Source organism: Opisthorchis viverrini, assembly GCF_000715545.1.
Source record: "Opisthorchis viverrini unplaced genomic scaffold opera_v5_193, whole genome shotgun sequence".
Taxonomy (NCBI): Eukaryota; Metazoa; Platyhelminthes; class Trematoda; order Opisthorchiida; family Opisthorchiidae; genus Opisthorchis; species Opisthorchis viverrini.
In genome coordinates, this window is record NW_008751853.1 from 625,558 (window position 1) to 638,121 (window position 12,564).

At 46.1% G+C, this 12,564-nt stretch overlaps 1 protein-coding gene across 1 annotated transcript in view; it reads left to right on the forward strand.

The window, feature by feature from the left end:
- Positions 1 to 10,862, forward strand: part of T265_08002 (hypothetical protein) — a gene marked incomplete at both ends in the record, with an annotated part of 24,539 nt that extends 13,677 nt beyond the window's left edge. Inside the window, 2 exons of the mRNA XM_009173683.1 lie at positions 8,242 to 8,533; positions 10,322 to 10,862. Of these exons, the coding sequence (XP_009171947.1) occupies positions 8,242 to 8,533; positions 10,322 to 10,497 (468 nt within the window). The remainder of the gene's footprint in view (positions 1 to 8,241; positions 8,534 to 10,321) is intronic.
- Positions 10,863 to 12,564: the final 1,702 nt, after the last annotated feature.

Genomic DNA, 12,564 nt, shown 5'->3' on the forward strand with positions numbered 1-12,564 from the left:
CCTTGTGGAACGAAGTTCCAGTCAGTATAGCCCGCGAGATCATTGCAGCACTCAAGCCCGACCACCACGTCAAAGTGGCAGCTTTAGGTCGGGAGTGAAGTACAAACCACTTGTTTTCTAAACGAACGGTGACGCAAAGCGCTTACCGAGAGAAATGCTCATTGCCTTGCTAGGATAGTATGGATACGTTTCTATCACCTCTCCCTCTCACCTATAATCCCGCTGCATTTGAAAACGCAATCTGCAAAGTGACCGCCCTGGCGAGCAAGTTGAAAACGTAGAACATCCGATCGCGGAACTTGATGACGTCAGTCCCAGTGAGCCCTCCTTCGCGCCGAATACTGTTACAGGACCTCTCCTCAAACGTTGAACGACCCGCTTACTACATCTTTTCCGATCCCATATATAAAGATGTCCAAAGAACTGGTCATGTAATCCGTGTGCTTATCGCTTTCCTCCCTTTTCCATAAAATCATGGAATGTTTCTTGAGCGACTTCACGTTTACCTCAGGAGACTTTCATTACTGTAGCGTGGATACCGAAATCGGAGTTTCTTCTTAGCCAACCTACAACTGGTACAAACTGTTGTCAAAGGATCTTGACAGAGAGGTTCAGGTTGACGTCAGCCGTGACTCCTCAAAAGCATCCTATCGTGTGCAGCACGAAGTGTATAAAATGCTGTTCATCCATGAGATCTATCTCTATTTGTTACACTGGCTTCACTTTGCCCGTAGAAGCGTCCTATTGCTGTTCGGGTGGGTGAACAGCCACTTAGTCCGAGGAGCTTTCACTGGACAGTGCAGTATCGCCCCGATATATCATCTCTCGCCCCTCTCTGGGCAACACCCATTGCAGTGCACAACCGATAAGAGATCTGGGTCGTTGTACAGGCGGATTCGGCGAAGTTATTCCAGTGCCAGGGATGTTCCCTTATTTCGTCCAAAGTTTTCGCTTTCTCGGGCTTATAATCAGAACATTCGGTCGACCCCCATGAACTTGATTTATCATATCCTACGTTCGATTCCAGTTTGAATAAGCCGCCGGAGCATAATCGGAGGAGCTCAATCTGACCGAAGGCTTTTAAAATTACCATAATCACAATCGTTGGAAGCAACACCAAATGGTCATCATCATTGTCAGAGATAGCGGAATCAATGTTTACTACCGTACACCCAACAGTTCATTTCATCCACATCGACAGCATGATATCAGTCTTCAACACCGATGCTTCGCTTCCGTAAACGGTTCATTCAACCAAATGAAGTAGATAGAAAGGAGTGGCTGAGGGACGGACATGGCGTAAGCTTGTCATAACAATTTTGGGATGCTTGCAACTTCTGATGCCCAATCTGGAAAGAAACTGACATCTGTGAGCCGGCGTTCGTTGCAACGTCCCCTACTAAACGCAGATGGGTCACGGGGATCTTATTCACGAAGGTGGGCCGCACCAACAACAACCAAACTTTTCGTTACCCCTTTTACACCAAGATGCGTCAACCACCTTACAACTCGTGATGCTGTATGTTTTCCATGATGGATGTACCTGCTGCACAGCCATCCGCCCATTTTCTAATTACCTCATCATGAATCCGCTGGCGCCAACTGATACCAGCAATACTCGCGAGAAACGAGGGGTCACAATCTACGGACGCCTCACATCTGTTCACAGAAGCCGTATCTTGCAACCATTGTTGTAGCTCTTATTGTAGCCTGGTACACGCAATCCTTAAGAACCAATTTGATTCCTAACACCCTTTGGGCGCCTAGCTGTCATGCTGCCTGAAGGAAGCAAGAGAGCTGGTATGCTGCCAGGTTGCCCGAACCTAGACAGCAGCGGTCGGGTTCGAACCACGGACCTTCCATTCGATAAATTCGGACTGTAACCACTGAACCATCTCGCCCCCCTGAGAACTAGTGATATGCCTTTTTGATGCTACAGGTGATGTAATTTGGAAAACTTAATTCGGGCCTTTGAGATTCGTGCACCTCGTCAGACACATTTCCATCGGAGCTATTACAACCACCGAGGTGTGTAATATTCACAAACTCCAGTGCTTTTCGAATGGCAAAGTGAATGTTCAGACACTGCACGTTCTGATGAATGACTGTGCACTTTGTAAGTTCCTGACGAATCCTGCGGGATGGTGCGATGATACAGTCTATTCAACAATGTGTTTAGCCTTCGTTTTTTCAAGGATTAGGACAGTGTCGTCTGCATACTCCGGATCAGTAAGGTTCTCACCAGCATCGGTTTGAAAACAGGACCTTCGAGGACCTTCCTGCCTCCGGCTCACTACTTCATCGATGATGAGGTTAAACGAGAACGGAGAGAGTGGACTTCCTTGTCGGACACCACTTTTGCAGGGAAGCCTGAGAGCTCACCCTTGCCCCGAGGCATGTGAATATAAGGACTGGAATACGGGCACACGGAGGGGCACATAAACTTCTGGAACGTGAACATCGCCTAAATTTTTCGGAGCATCCTTTGTTCCTTATTGTCCACCTTTTATTTTCTGCCCTCCAAATGAAGCAGTGAAAACAGCACTTTCGGACAGGTGGTAACTGCGTACCGCATTGCCTAGACACCTTAGCTTGCAGTGTTGGATGCATTCTTTGAGTGGAGTAGCTTCTGCTTCACGTAAGATCCGCCTACAGAATTCACTAGTTTCAACCGATTCCGGCTATAGTTCTGAGGCATGAAGATGTCTAGGGTGCTACGCCCGAAATGGTGGCCGGAAAGTTTCGAAGCTGTACAACACTACTGCACGCATTGTAGTCGGGACCCAGTGATATGCTTTCTTCTGCATATTGCAAATGAATGAGGTTCTCAGGTGCAGAGGCCTGAACACCAGAGTTCTGTAGGCCTTCCAGATTTCGTCTCATCAATAGTGGAATTAAGCAGAACTGGAGAGAGTAGACATCCTTATCAGACACCATCGCTCGTAGGAGAGCTTCCTATGCAACGTCATTTGCCTACAAGTATGTGAATACAGACAACGCATGATCTTCACAAACCCCCGGGAAGTACCCCGTTTCAAAAGCGTGTTTAACCGGTCAACAGAATTAGACGCACTCTTGGTTCAAGGAACATCGGGATTGTAGGGCACCTCCACAGATGCCGTTGATCTAACGCTTGAAGCAGTGTGGAGATGTGGTCCACGCAGCCGGTTCCTAGGCGGAAAGCCCTTTGATCTTCTCGGGTCCCTTCTTCATGGACGGCATAAAGTAAGCGATGTAAAGGTCAAGCTAATTCCTCTGCTTGTAGTACTCAATGCGGGAACTCTTCTGAAAACGGTCTCTACTGTTTATTGACTCCAGTTGCTTGGGGTGACTTCTTTTATCCAGACATGGGCAAATAAGGCAGATAAACATCGACTGAGGATCTCACTTTCATCCTGGAGAAGAGCGCAGCCAATACTTTGGTGACTCTTGAGGAGGAAATATACTGGCATATTTCGGATGTTGACGAAAGGTCTCAAGTTCACTATCCAGGTTTCGGTTGTGGCTTGGCAATGCAATTTAGCCATTGCAGATGATCGATTGAATTGTTGAAAATATTCAGCCCGAACGACTCCGCCGGCCTTTTCCACCGATAAGCGAGTTGTTTTATTCATTGGTTGTTTCGCTCATTGAAAGATCTTTCGGACCTGCTGCACATAACAGCTGAAATATTTTTCGCACATCTCTTGAATTTCTGTGTTCATCCATCTCTTCAGCTCTCGATCCACGTAGATGATTTTTTCGCCCGAAATCTGACAGTTCGTCGTGTTTTATGGTATTCTGTACCAGGAGGAATACGTGTTAGAGTTTCGGGCAATTTTACAGTGTTACCCGAGACCCGTCGCTTAGATGTAGTTAGCTGCGCCGTTCCACAAGCAGGGCGCTCCGTATTTTGCACAGTTGCGGACAGTTACAATCAACATCAGAAGATGTGTTGTCCGAGAGGGACATTAGCCTGTGGTTTTTATATATTAGTCTCACATTGACCTCCGAAAACTCACTGGTCGGGAGCTGTGTGCATACCTTAAGTGCCCCTAAAAAGTGCAACGAGCAAGCACGGGATCTGAATCCACATAATCAGCTGTGTTGTCAATGGACTGGATCCACATCATAGTTACCGACAGACGATGATGAATTCCAATTGGTATACCAGAAACAACCACAGTCCGAAATAGCCTCACGCCGCACGATGGAGGTTTTTCTTCATAATAAAGCTTCCAAATAAATCGCGGTTGTATGGCAGAGAAGCATCCGTGTTGAACACTGATTTTATGCTGTCGATGAAGATGATTTGTTGTAAGTTGACTCGCATGCGAGGGAGTCATATGACCAAGCGGTTTCTGTTGTTTTGGAAGTTAGTACCGGATGGAGATAGTCTGTGGTCAGCACATTACTGCATCAGGCGTTAACTGCCCTCCCTGCGCCTCGATTTCACTCATAGACGACAATCTCACTGAGCTTCAGCAGGCGCAAGTCTACTTACGTGCACATTCATAACCCTGGAAACCACAATATGTGAGCTCTTAGTCTGCCGCAACAAGGCGCTCAAAGCGTCAACAAAGCTACAGTCTTTTGGGATGTAAGCAGACAATGAACAGTGATTACCGGCGCGCTTATGAGATGCTCCCACGAACGTTGCCAAACCAACCAGTCAGTTTTCCAACTATAAACAGTACCGAGGGTACGTTGGTTCCAGCTACTATACTTTCGGTCATGGGAAAATGAGATAGCGTGAGAGGTATTGCCAAGCATGGGAGGCGGTAGTCTGGTGAGTTAGTTCGCGAAACTGGGCAGCTACGCATTGAAAGTGATAGCTTTGATGAGCCAGTGCCATTGACTGTTTGACTAAGCCATTGTCACTAACCAGTGATGATTTGAGTCCCGGGGTCTCCATTCAGGGGGGGCTGCAGTTGTCGACGCGACTGAATCTTACTGGTTGGTGTTTTCGTACTTCGTTGGCAGGTCACACGCGGTCGACCACTCCGTTGCTTCCACTTAGCACAGAGCTGAATGAAAACATCTCTGTGAGGCAGACGGTCCGATGGTGTGTGGAGCAGGTGTCCTAACTGGCGTGAGTAATTCATTTATCGTGGGAGGGTTAATTTTTCCCAAAACCATCGGTATTGCCAATCAGGTGTTCTCACCAGACTTGACCGATGCTCCGGACACACCGATTGTCAAACGGTAACAAATTACGTCCTCTGCGCGTAGAGGTCACCTTTCCAACTCATGAAGCAGTATGAATCGTGCCGTCACAGTGTAAATCCTCTGCCCTCGACCGACAGACTGACGTCGCATAGGCGCCTTAAGTGTCGGATGTTGGAAAAAGCTGTACTAGCCATCCCTATTCGAGAAGCTATCTCGTCTTCGGCCAGTCTACCGAAACTTACATAACGGCCCAAGTATCTATCATGTCGATTGGCTGCTCTGCGAGCACAAGGTTTGGGTTTGATCTCACGCAGTCTTATAGAATCATTTTACACAGCACGTGTGAGGCGCGTACCAAACTGTGCGGTAGAATTATTCAGGTTATTTAAAACTTCGCATTTTCGAAGGATCTGAACCAAGGAATTTAATATCGTCCGCATACTGAATGTCCGTAAGCAATCGCTCCTGAGGGGGGGGGGCATTTCGATCCGCGGATTTTCATAAAAAAGCAAGGGAGTTTCAAACAGCACGTCACTAGCAAAGTTCAAGAGGAATGATGAAAGAGGACAGTCTCTTCTGACACCAACGAACGTGGCGAACTTAGGCGAGAATTTGATGTGTAGTCTTATGCTCTTACACGAATTTGCATATGATATTCCCATAAGCGATGTAATTTTAAAGGAGCACCATCGATTAAAAAACACCGCCAAAGTTTCTGATGAACGACGAAGTCAAAAGAAGTTTTTGGAAGAACGACTAACGTGGAGCCTCTTAAACAGTGACATTGCTCAAGGCGAAGATATGGTCGATGCATCGGCGAAACCTGGCTTGGTTCTCGCGAGTATCTCTCCTGGAAAAATAACACCTTGGTTGCTACGGCCACCAAGCTGGTTGCACGGTGGTTTTTGCGTGATGTCCTTTTTGAAGACTGTAATGACTGTCGAGGCGTTCAAATCCACTGGTATTATGCTTTCGTGTCAGACCGCTCACTAGAACTTCACATTTGAGTAGTGTTGGGTACAAACCATCGCGGCGGGTCTCTCGTCGTGCTGGAGGATTTACAGTTCACACTGGATTTTTGTTGTTGGGTCCTTCCAGAGATTGTTGAAGAAGGCCAGCTGAGCTGTTCTTTAAAGTGTCCACCCCATTGGTCAAGACGATTTTGTGGGTGAATTGGTATTCCGTCTTTTTCACATGTTGCTTTGCTGGTCGATTGAGTGAGCGGAAACAGTGCGCGGCTGTTACTTGCTTCGGAAGCCTTTTCCATCTCTTACGTCTTCGCAATCCGTTAGTGTTCTCTACCATTCTCCAAGCTCTTGATTATCCGGATTTTGAGGGATCTGTGCGCACCACCATATTCGCTATCTATTGGTGTGACAGCAACAAGATCTGCTTACCTGTACGATATTCATCGTTCATTCAGTTTAGTCGGATGATCTGGACAAACATTTATGAGTGTTGAAACTCTCTTTCATTCAACCTCCGACCAATCTTCGAGGTAGCTCAGTAGTTAAAGTGCGAACTTGCTGACCAGAAGTCCTGTGGTTTCAATTCAACCTTTACATCTCGACTGCTCCTTTCTTTGCTTGGGCAACCTAGAAATACATCAGCCATCCTACTTCCTTCGGACGGCGTGACAGCTAGGCATTGAAAGGGTGTCACAGCTGAACGATTATATCATTACTCTTACCATCATGACCCCATTGGTCAAGACGATTTTGTGGGTGAATTGGTATTCCGTCTTTTTCACATGTTGCTTTGCTGGTCGATTGAGTGAGCGGAAACAGTGCGCGGCTGTTACTTGCTTCGGAAGCCTTTTCCATCTCTTACGTCTTCGCAATCCGTTAGTGTTCTCTATCATTCTCCAAGCTCTTGATTATCCGGATTTTGAGGGATCTGTGCGCACCACCATATTCGCTATCTATTGGTGTGACAGCAACAAGATCTGCTTACCTGTACGATATTCATCGTTCATTCAGTTTAGTCGGATGATCTGGACAAACATTTATGAGTGTTGAAACTCTCTTTCATTCAACCTCCGACCAATCTTCGAGGTAGCTCAGTAGTTAAAGTGCGAACTTGCTGACCAGAAGTCCTGTGGTTTCAATTCAACCTTTACATCTCGACTGCTCCTTTCTTTGCTTGGGCAACCTAGAAATACATCAGCCATCCTACTTCCTTCGGACGGCGTGACAGCTAGGCATTGAAAGGGTGTCACAGCTGAACGATTATATCATTACTCTTCGCCACCATCATGACTGAGTTTCCACTAGCTTTCCAGCAAGATCACCTCGATACTGTTTGGCTACTGAAACCGATCGAAGTTGATGAGCAGAGTTACTCTGCTTCGACATTCCTAATGTTTACGGAAAGGAAAGTGGAAACCAAGTCCTCACAATGGTATGATCTGAGTCAAGTTGCCTACTCCAAAACAAGCGATAGTCTTTAATTGAGGCTGTCTATAGGTAACAGCAATATCTAACTGAGTCCCTGACTGGCTTGCCGTTAGTGTTTTCTAAGTAACTCGATGTTGACGCTCGCACCATGTAAAGAGCAAGTGAAGAACAACCAATTAGGTCTGCCTCAGCGAAAACGGTTATTTCATCGGCAGTCGTGTAGTCCAGTTACGTTGGCGGCTGGTTCTTCTGATACGTTTTTACTAGGTTCCATCTAGCAAAGTTCACGTTTGTTTGTTTTTTCGTGTTTCCTGAGCTGTTTAGTTTTCCGAACTAACTGATCATGCTGTGGCTTCCAATGCTTCGCTGTATCTCTCACGTCAGATTTTCCGGTGACCAAAACTGTGGCAGCTGGAACTAACTTACTCTTTGTACATGGCTTATAGCTGATAAACTAACCAACTGATTACCGTTGCACAAGTGTTCCCTTTATTTTAATCTGATCCGAGTAATCTTCATATACTATAGTCCATTCGAATTAAATGAACTAGTGGCTTTTGCATTAGACAGTTGCTAGTAAAGAACTCTCACCCGACTTCATTGGGAGACCTTCTTGGGGAATTATGGTAGTCGTATAACCATATTTCCGTTTGCCGAATTTTTCATCAGCTTCCTCTTTTGTTTTTTTCCCGTGCAGCTTCTCACTCGGGTGTTTACACAGCTTGGCACCCTGAATCCTGAGTTGGTATCCGATCAGAAACGACGTCTAGTCATGGTACCACCACAAATGGCTCGTGTTGGTACCAAGAAAACTCTCTTCGTAAACTTTGCTACCATTTGCCGTTTCCTGAATCGTGAACAGTCTCACTTGACAACCTACATTTTGGCCGAGTTGGGAACACAAGGTTCTGTGGATGCAAACGGTGCCCTTCTCATTCGTGGTCGATATCAGAGTAAACATATGGAACCGGTTCTACGCAACTACTGCCGTAAGTTTGCCCTCCATGGCCCATGTTTTATTGTTCCGTCGTGAGGTCATTGAAAACTGTCGTCTCCTTTAGCAGTTTTGTAAACCGTCTTTCTGTCCATGGGTACTGTTGATTCACCATCGAGTGAAAAAATGGACAACACGAAGACACATACTGCACGAGCGAAAATTTGACGACCATTTAGTTTCACTGATTTTTTCTCAATCGGCTGAGTAGTTCGTGCTTAAGCGGAAAGACTATACTCTGGTTCAAGTCACTGCGTCTAACCCATACGCTAACGTGATTCACAGTAGTCTATAAAACAGATACACTAAGCCATTATGTGAAAATTGTCTGGATACTTCCCGTTTCGTGGGCCTTGAGCGGTTACACATTTTCTTTTACTTATCCTCTGGTGTCCCGTACCGTAAGGTTGTTTTTCCAAAGTCGAGTAGGGCTAATCTCTAATTCGCTGCTCTGGATGCGCCTTCTTCTTTGACACCATATTTGTGTCTCAGAACTTGCCTCATTTGTAACGTGTATTGAAACCAATCATGAGCACTTACCGTCGACTAAGCAGTGATATGAGAACCTTGGCGTCTGATTTGTCTTTGCTTTTGATTCAAAGTAGGCAGGGGGGTCTACGACGCTGCTTAAGTTGCTACTACGCTTATCAGAAATGGATCTTTGGAACATAGTTTTCTTTCTACTTGGATTTGCTGCTGCCGCAAATGGTGACTTCCGTTTTCGGACTACAACACCGATAGCTATCTTTGCCTCTCACCAGGTGCTTGATCATCAATACTGATCCTCATTTCATCTATCGGTTGGACTGCGTTTTCAGAAAGTCCCTGACGAAGATACTGAACCTTACCGTGGTATGACGGTGCTTCCTGCGGGTGGCATGGCAGCTAGGCACCGAAAGGGTGCTACAGCTGAACGATTGTTATTGTTGTTATTGTATGACGGTTTGTGTGCCTCAGAACACGGCTTCAGTGGAGGATGTGCGTGTGACACTTACAGTCTATCATACCTGGTTGGTCCGTGGCCACCGGCCTGGTCCTCCAGCTAGGGACTGGAACATGTGTGGCGCATTTTTTTAGACGTTAATACATTATCGTGTACCGATATACACCGCTGCCTTGCGGTCAGGCTTTTGAACCAAATGCTTTGGTCGTCCTCCTCTTTAGGTGTAGGTACCCTGGTAGTATCGTAGCCCATGTACAACCCTTATGCTTGCAACTAACAACACTGTGATGCCACATCGGCCTTCGCGCCTCATCAACCAGGTGGCCGTCCGTGCTGCATACATCAGGGTGGGTTAGTGAGGACAAGCTACTGTTGGCGCCCCCTTCTCTTTCACGTGCTATTTCCCCCCCACACTCCATTAATGACTCCTTGCAAGCCCATGCGTTAGGACTGACAATCCCGTTCGTCTCTCCTTCGGCCTGGGCTGTGACATATGTACTTCAGTCGTCACAGACAGCGCCAGGCGTTTCGAAATCAATCTCCAAGCATCGACGCTCGGTCTGTCTGGCCGTTTTTAATGTTCGCACTCTGAAGCAAGCAGGACAACAAGTTATTTTTGCTCTGATGTTGGACTCGCTTGACTTGTTCGGCAGCGAAGCATCAGTATTTGAACACAGTTATGCTGTCGATGTTAGTAACCTGCTTAGCCGGGGACACCGTAACTCACCATCAAAGATGTATTCTGTGGTTGCAGGTTTAGTTCTCGTTAAGGGTGTCTTTTGATCACATGAACTTTCATGGTTTGTAATTTGCATTCCTTTCTGAACCCTTTATTTTCAGGCAACTATGTGTTGTGCGGTACTTGTCAATCATCCGAAACCGACCTTTGTAAAGATTCCCGTCTCCTCTTTCTCCACTGCCGCCGATGCGGTTCCCGAATCACAGTCAAGAACGTCACTTCCGGTTTCCAGGCCGTCACCGGGAGACGGGCAGCGATACGTGCCAAAACCCAGTGATCTTTCGTCGTCCACCTCCAGTTGTCATCGATTTTATCTCATTTTTTCCATGACTGAATGATGCTTTTGCATGTACGTTCGGGACTTCGGATTACCTGTACTTGTGACGGGGCAACACCTGTATTTTTGCTTGGTACCCTGCTTTCATTGCTGTACAGTTACTCTCTAGACCCGAATTTTCGGCGCGCTCGAAATCGGCTACTTGTTTTGCTTTACGCTATGCAGGCTGTAATTGAGTATTGGTATTTGGATTGCGACTTCTCGTACACTTTTCACTGATCAGAGTTATTGTACGTAGCAGGATGGCTCACACTAATGGTCTCACAAACTAATGTAATATTGTGGAGCAGAAACGAATGTGGTTTTTCCTACCTCACTTCGGCAGTCGTGGTGCTACCGTTCATTCTGATCTGTCACCCTGTTTGTTCAAGTGTCGTTAAGTTAGGGTCTTTATCGTAGTTACTCTGAAATATACCTGAAGATATTACTTATTCGAGCTCACTTTCCGAGGACCACTGGTGCTTTTCTTGAATACTCGAAATCAGCCATCTTCAACGTCAAACGCAGTGAGTCGAGAGGTCACCCTGAGCTTAGTCTGGTTATCAATGCAATCCTCACGTATGCGAGGGATTGGTTGGGCGTTGTGTAAGGGTATTCACATCTTTTGACGGTTCCGGACCCTATACGAAACCTTGGGATACTCCGCTTCCGCAGACCACATTCCGAAGCATTTCCTGGAAGAACCCGTAGATGAGAAAATCGGTTGTTCACATGTGGACTTTACCTGCAGTCTCCTCAACCTAGAGCTTAACAGTACAAAGGTGGAGAGCAAGCTCCCAATGAAAAACTTAACTCAGCACCTTATTATAGTGGACTTTCAAAAAGTACACGCACTATTGCCAAATTATGTAGTAAAAGGGACAAACAGGCCTCTGGTGAATTACAAATGATATGTTTTTATCAACTGGATGAAAAATGGGGTCCCAACAGGAGCATCGTAAATGAATGAGTATTATTTTCTCTGAGTAGGTATTTCTCGAATGCTTCATATAATATTGTATTGGCTATTGATGTACAGACACATGGAATGCTGGTGACTCATGACATTCACTTAAGAATTAAGGGGCTAATTTTTTCAGGAACGACAGAATGATCACTGGTGAAAAGCTTCATAATTCGGTTATTGAACATCCGGACACTGAGATGTTAAATCTGAATGTCAGAACCATCGTGGTATCAGCATAGTCACCGTCAACCCTAAGTTGCTCACAGGTATCAACCCACGCAAGCTTACTAGCAATCGCGATGGGTGGAGTCCTGAAGACCAAGCAGATTTATTTTCGTCGGCGTTGTGGATGCACTCACTGCATTTTTACTCTACGACTTATCGCATACTACCACACGTCAGTAATTGCTACCTTATGTCCAAATGTAGCGTTCGACTTAGTTGATCGCTCAATTTTATGGCGATGTCTCTATAGTTGTAAACCAAAAAGTCTCCTCACGCTTTCCAAGTTCTTACAATCCGATAGTCGTGGGTGCGTGGAAGTCTGCGGAGAGTATTCTCCCGCGTTCAACGCCAAAGGTGGTGTTCATGAAGGCCGCTTTTTAGCGTTCCCCTTAAACCTCGTAATCAAAGAGATCTACTGTCTTCTACCTCTGACATGATGTTTCTTCCCGAGGTAGGCATCGGGACGATATTGAACAGCTCGGTTCAGATTCAAAATACACCAGTCAATCCAAATGATGTTGCTATACCTTTTGGAGTGCGCTTTCCACCCTTAGGTTTCTGTTTTAGAAGATGGAACGGGTGTTCCATAAAGCTGTTCATCACGTCATGGCCAAAGGGCAGATGTATACATTCGAGCAGCTGTATCATGCTGAATGGCAGCATTGCTGACGAAGTGAATGCTAGAATCGCCAAAGCCCGTTCCGTTATGTCGTATCAACTTGTGAGTGAATGGCAAGGGTCCACAACACGACAATCTGTTTAGCGTTGCTCTAAGGTCGTGGATCCTGGGCCACAGAAGGCAAAAGAATATTGCTTGACTTTGACAATTAGTGCCT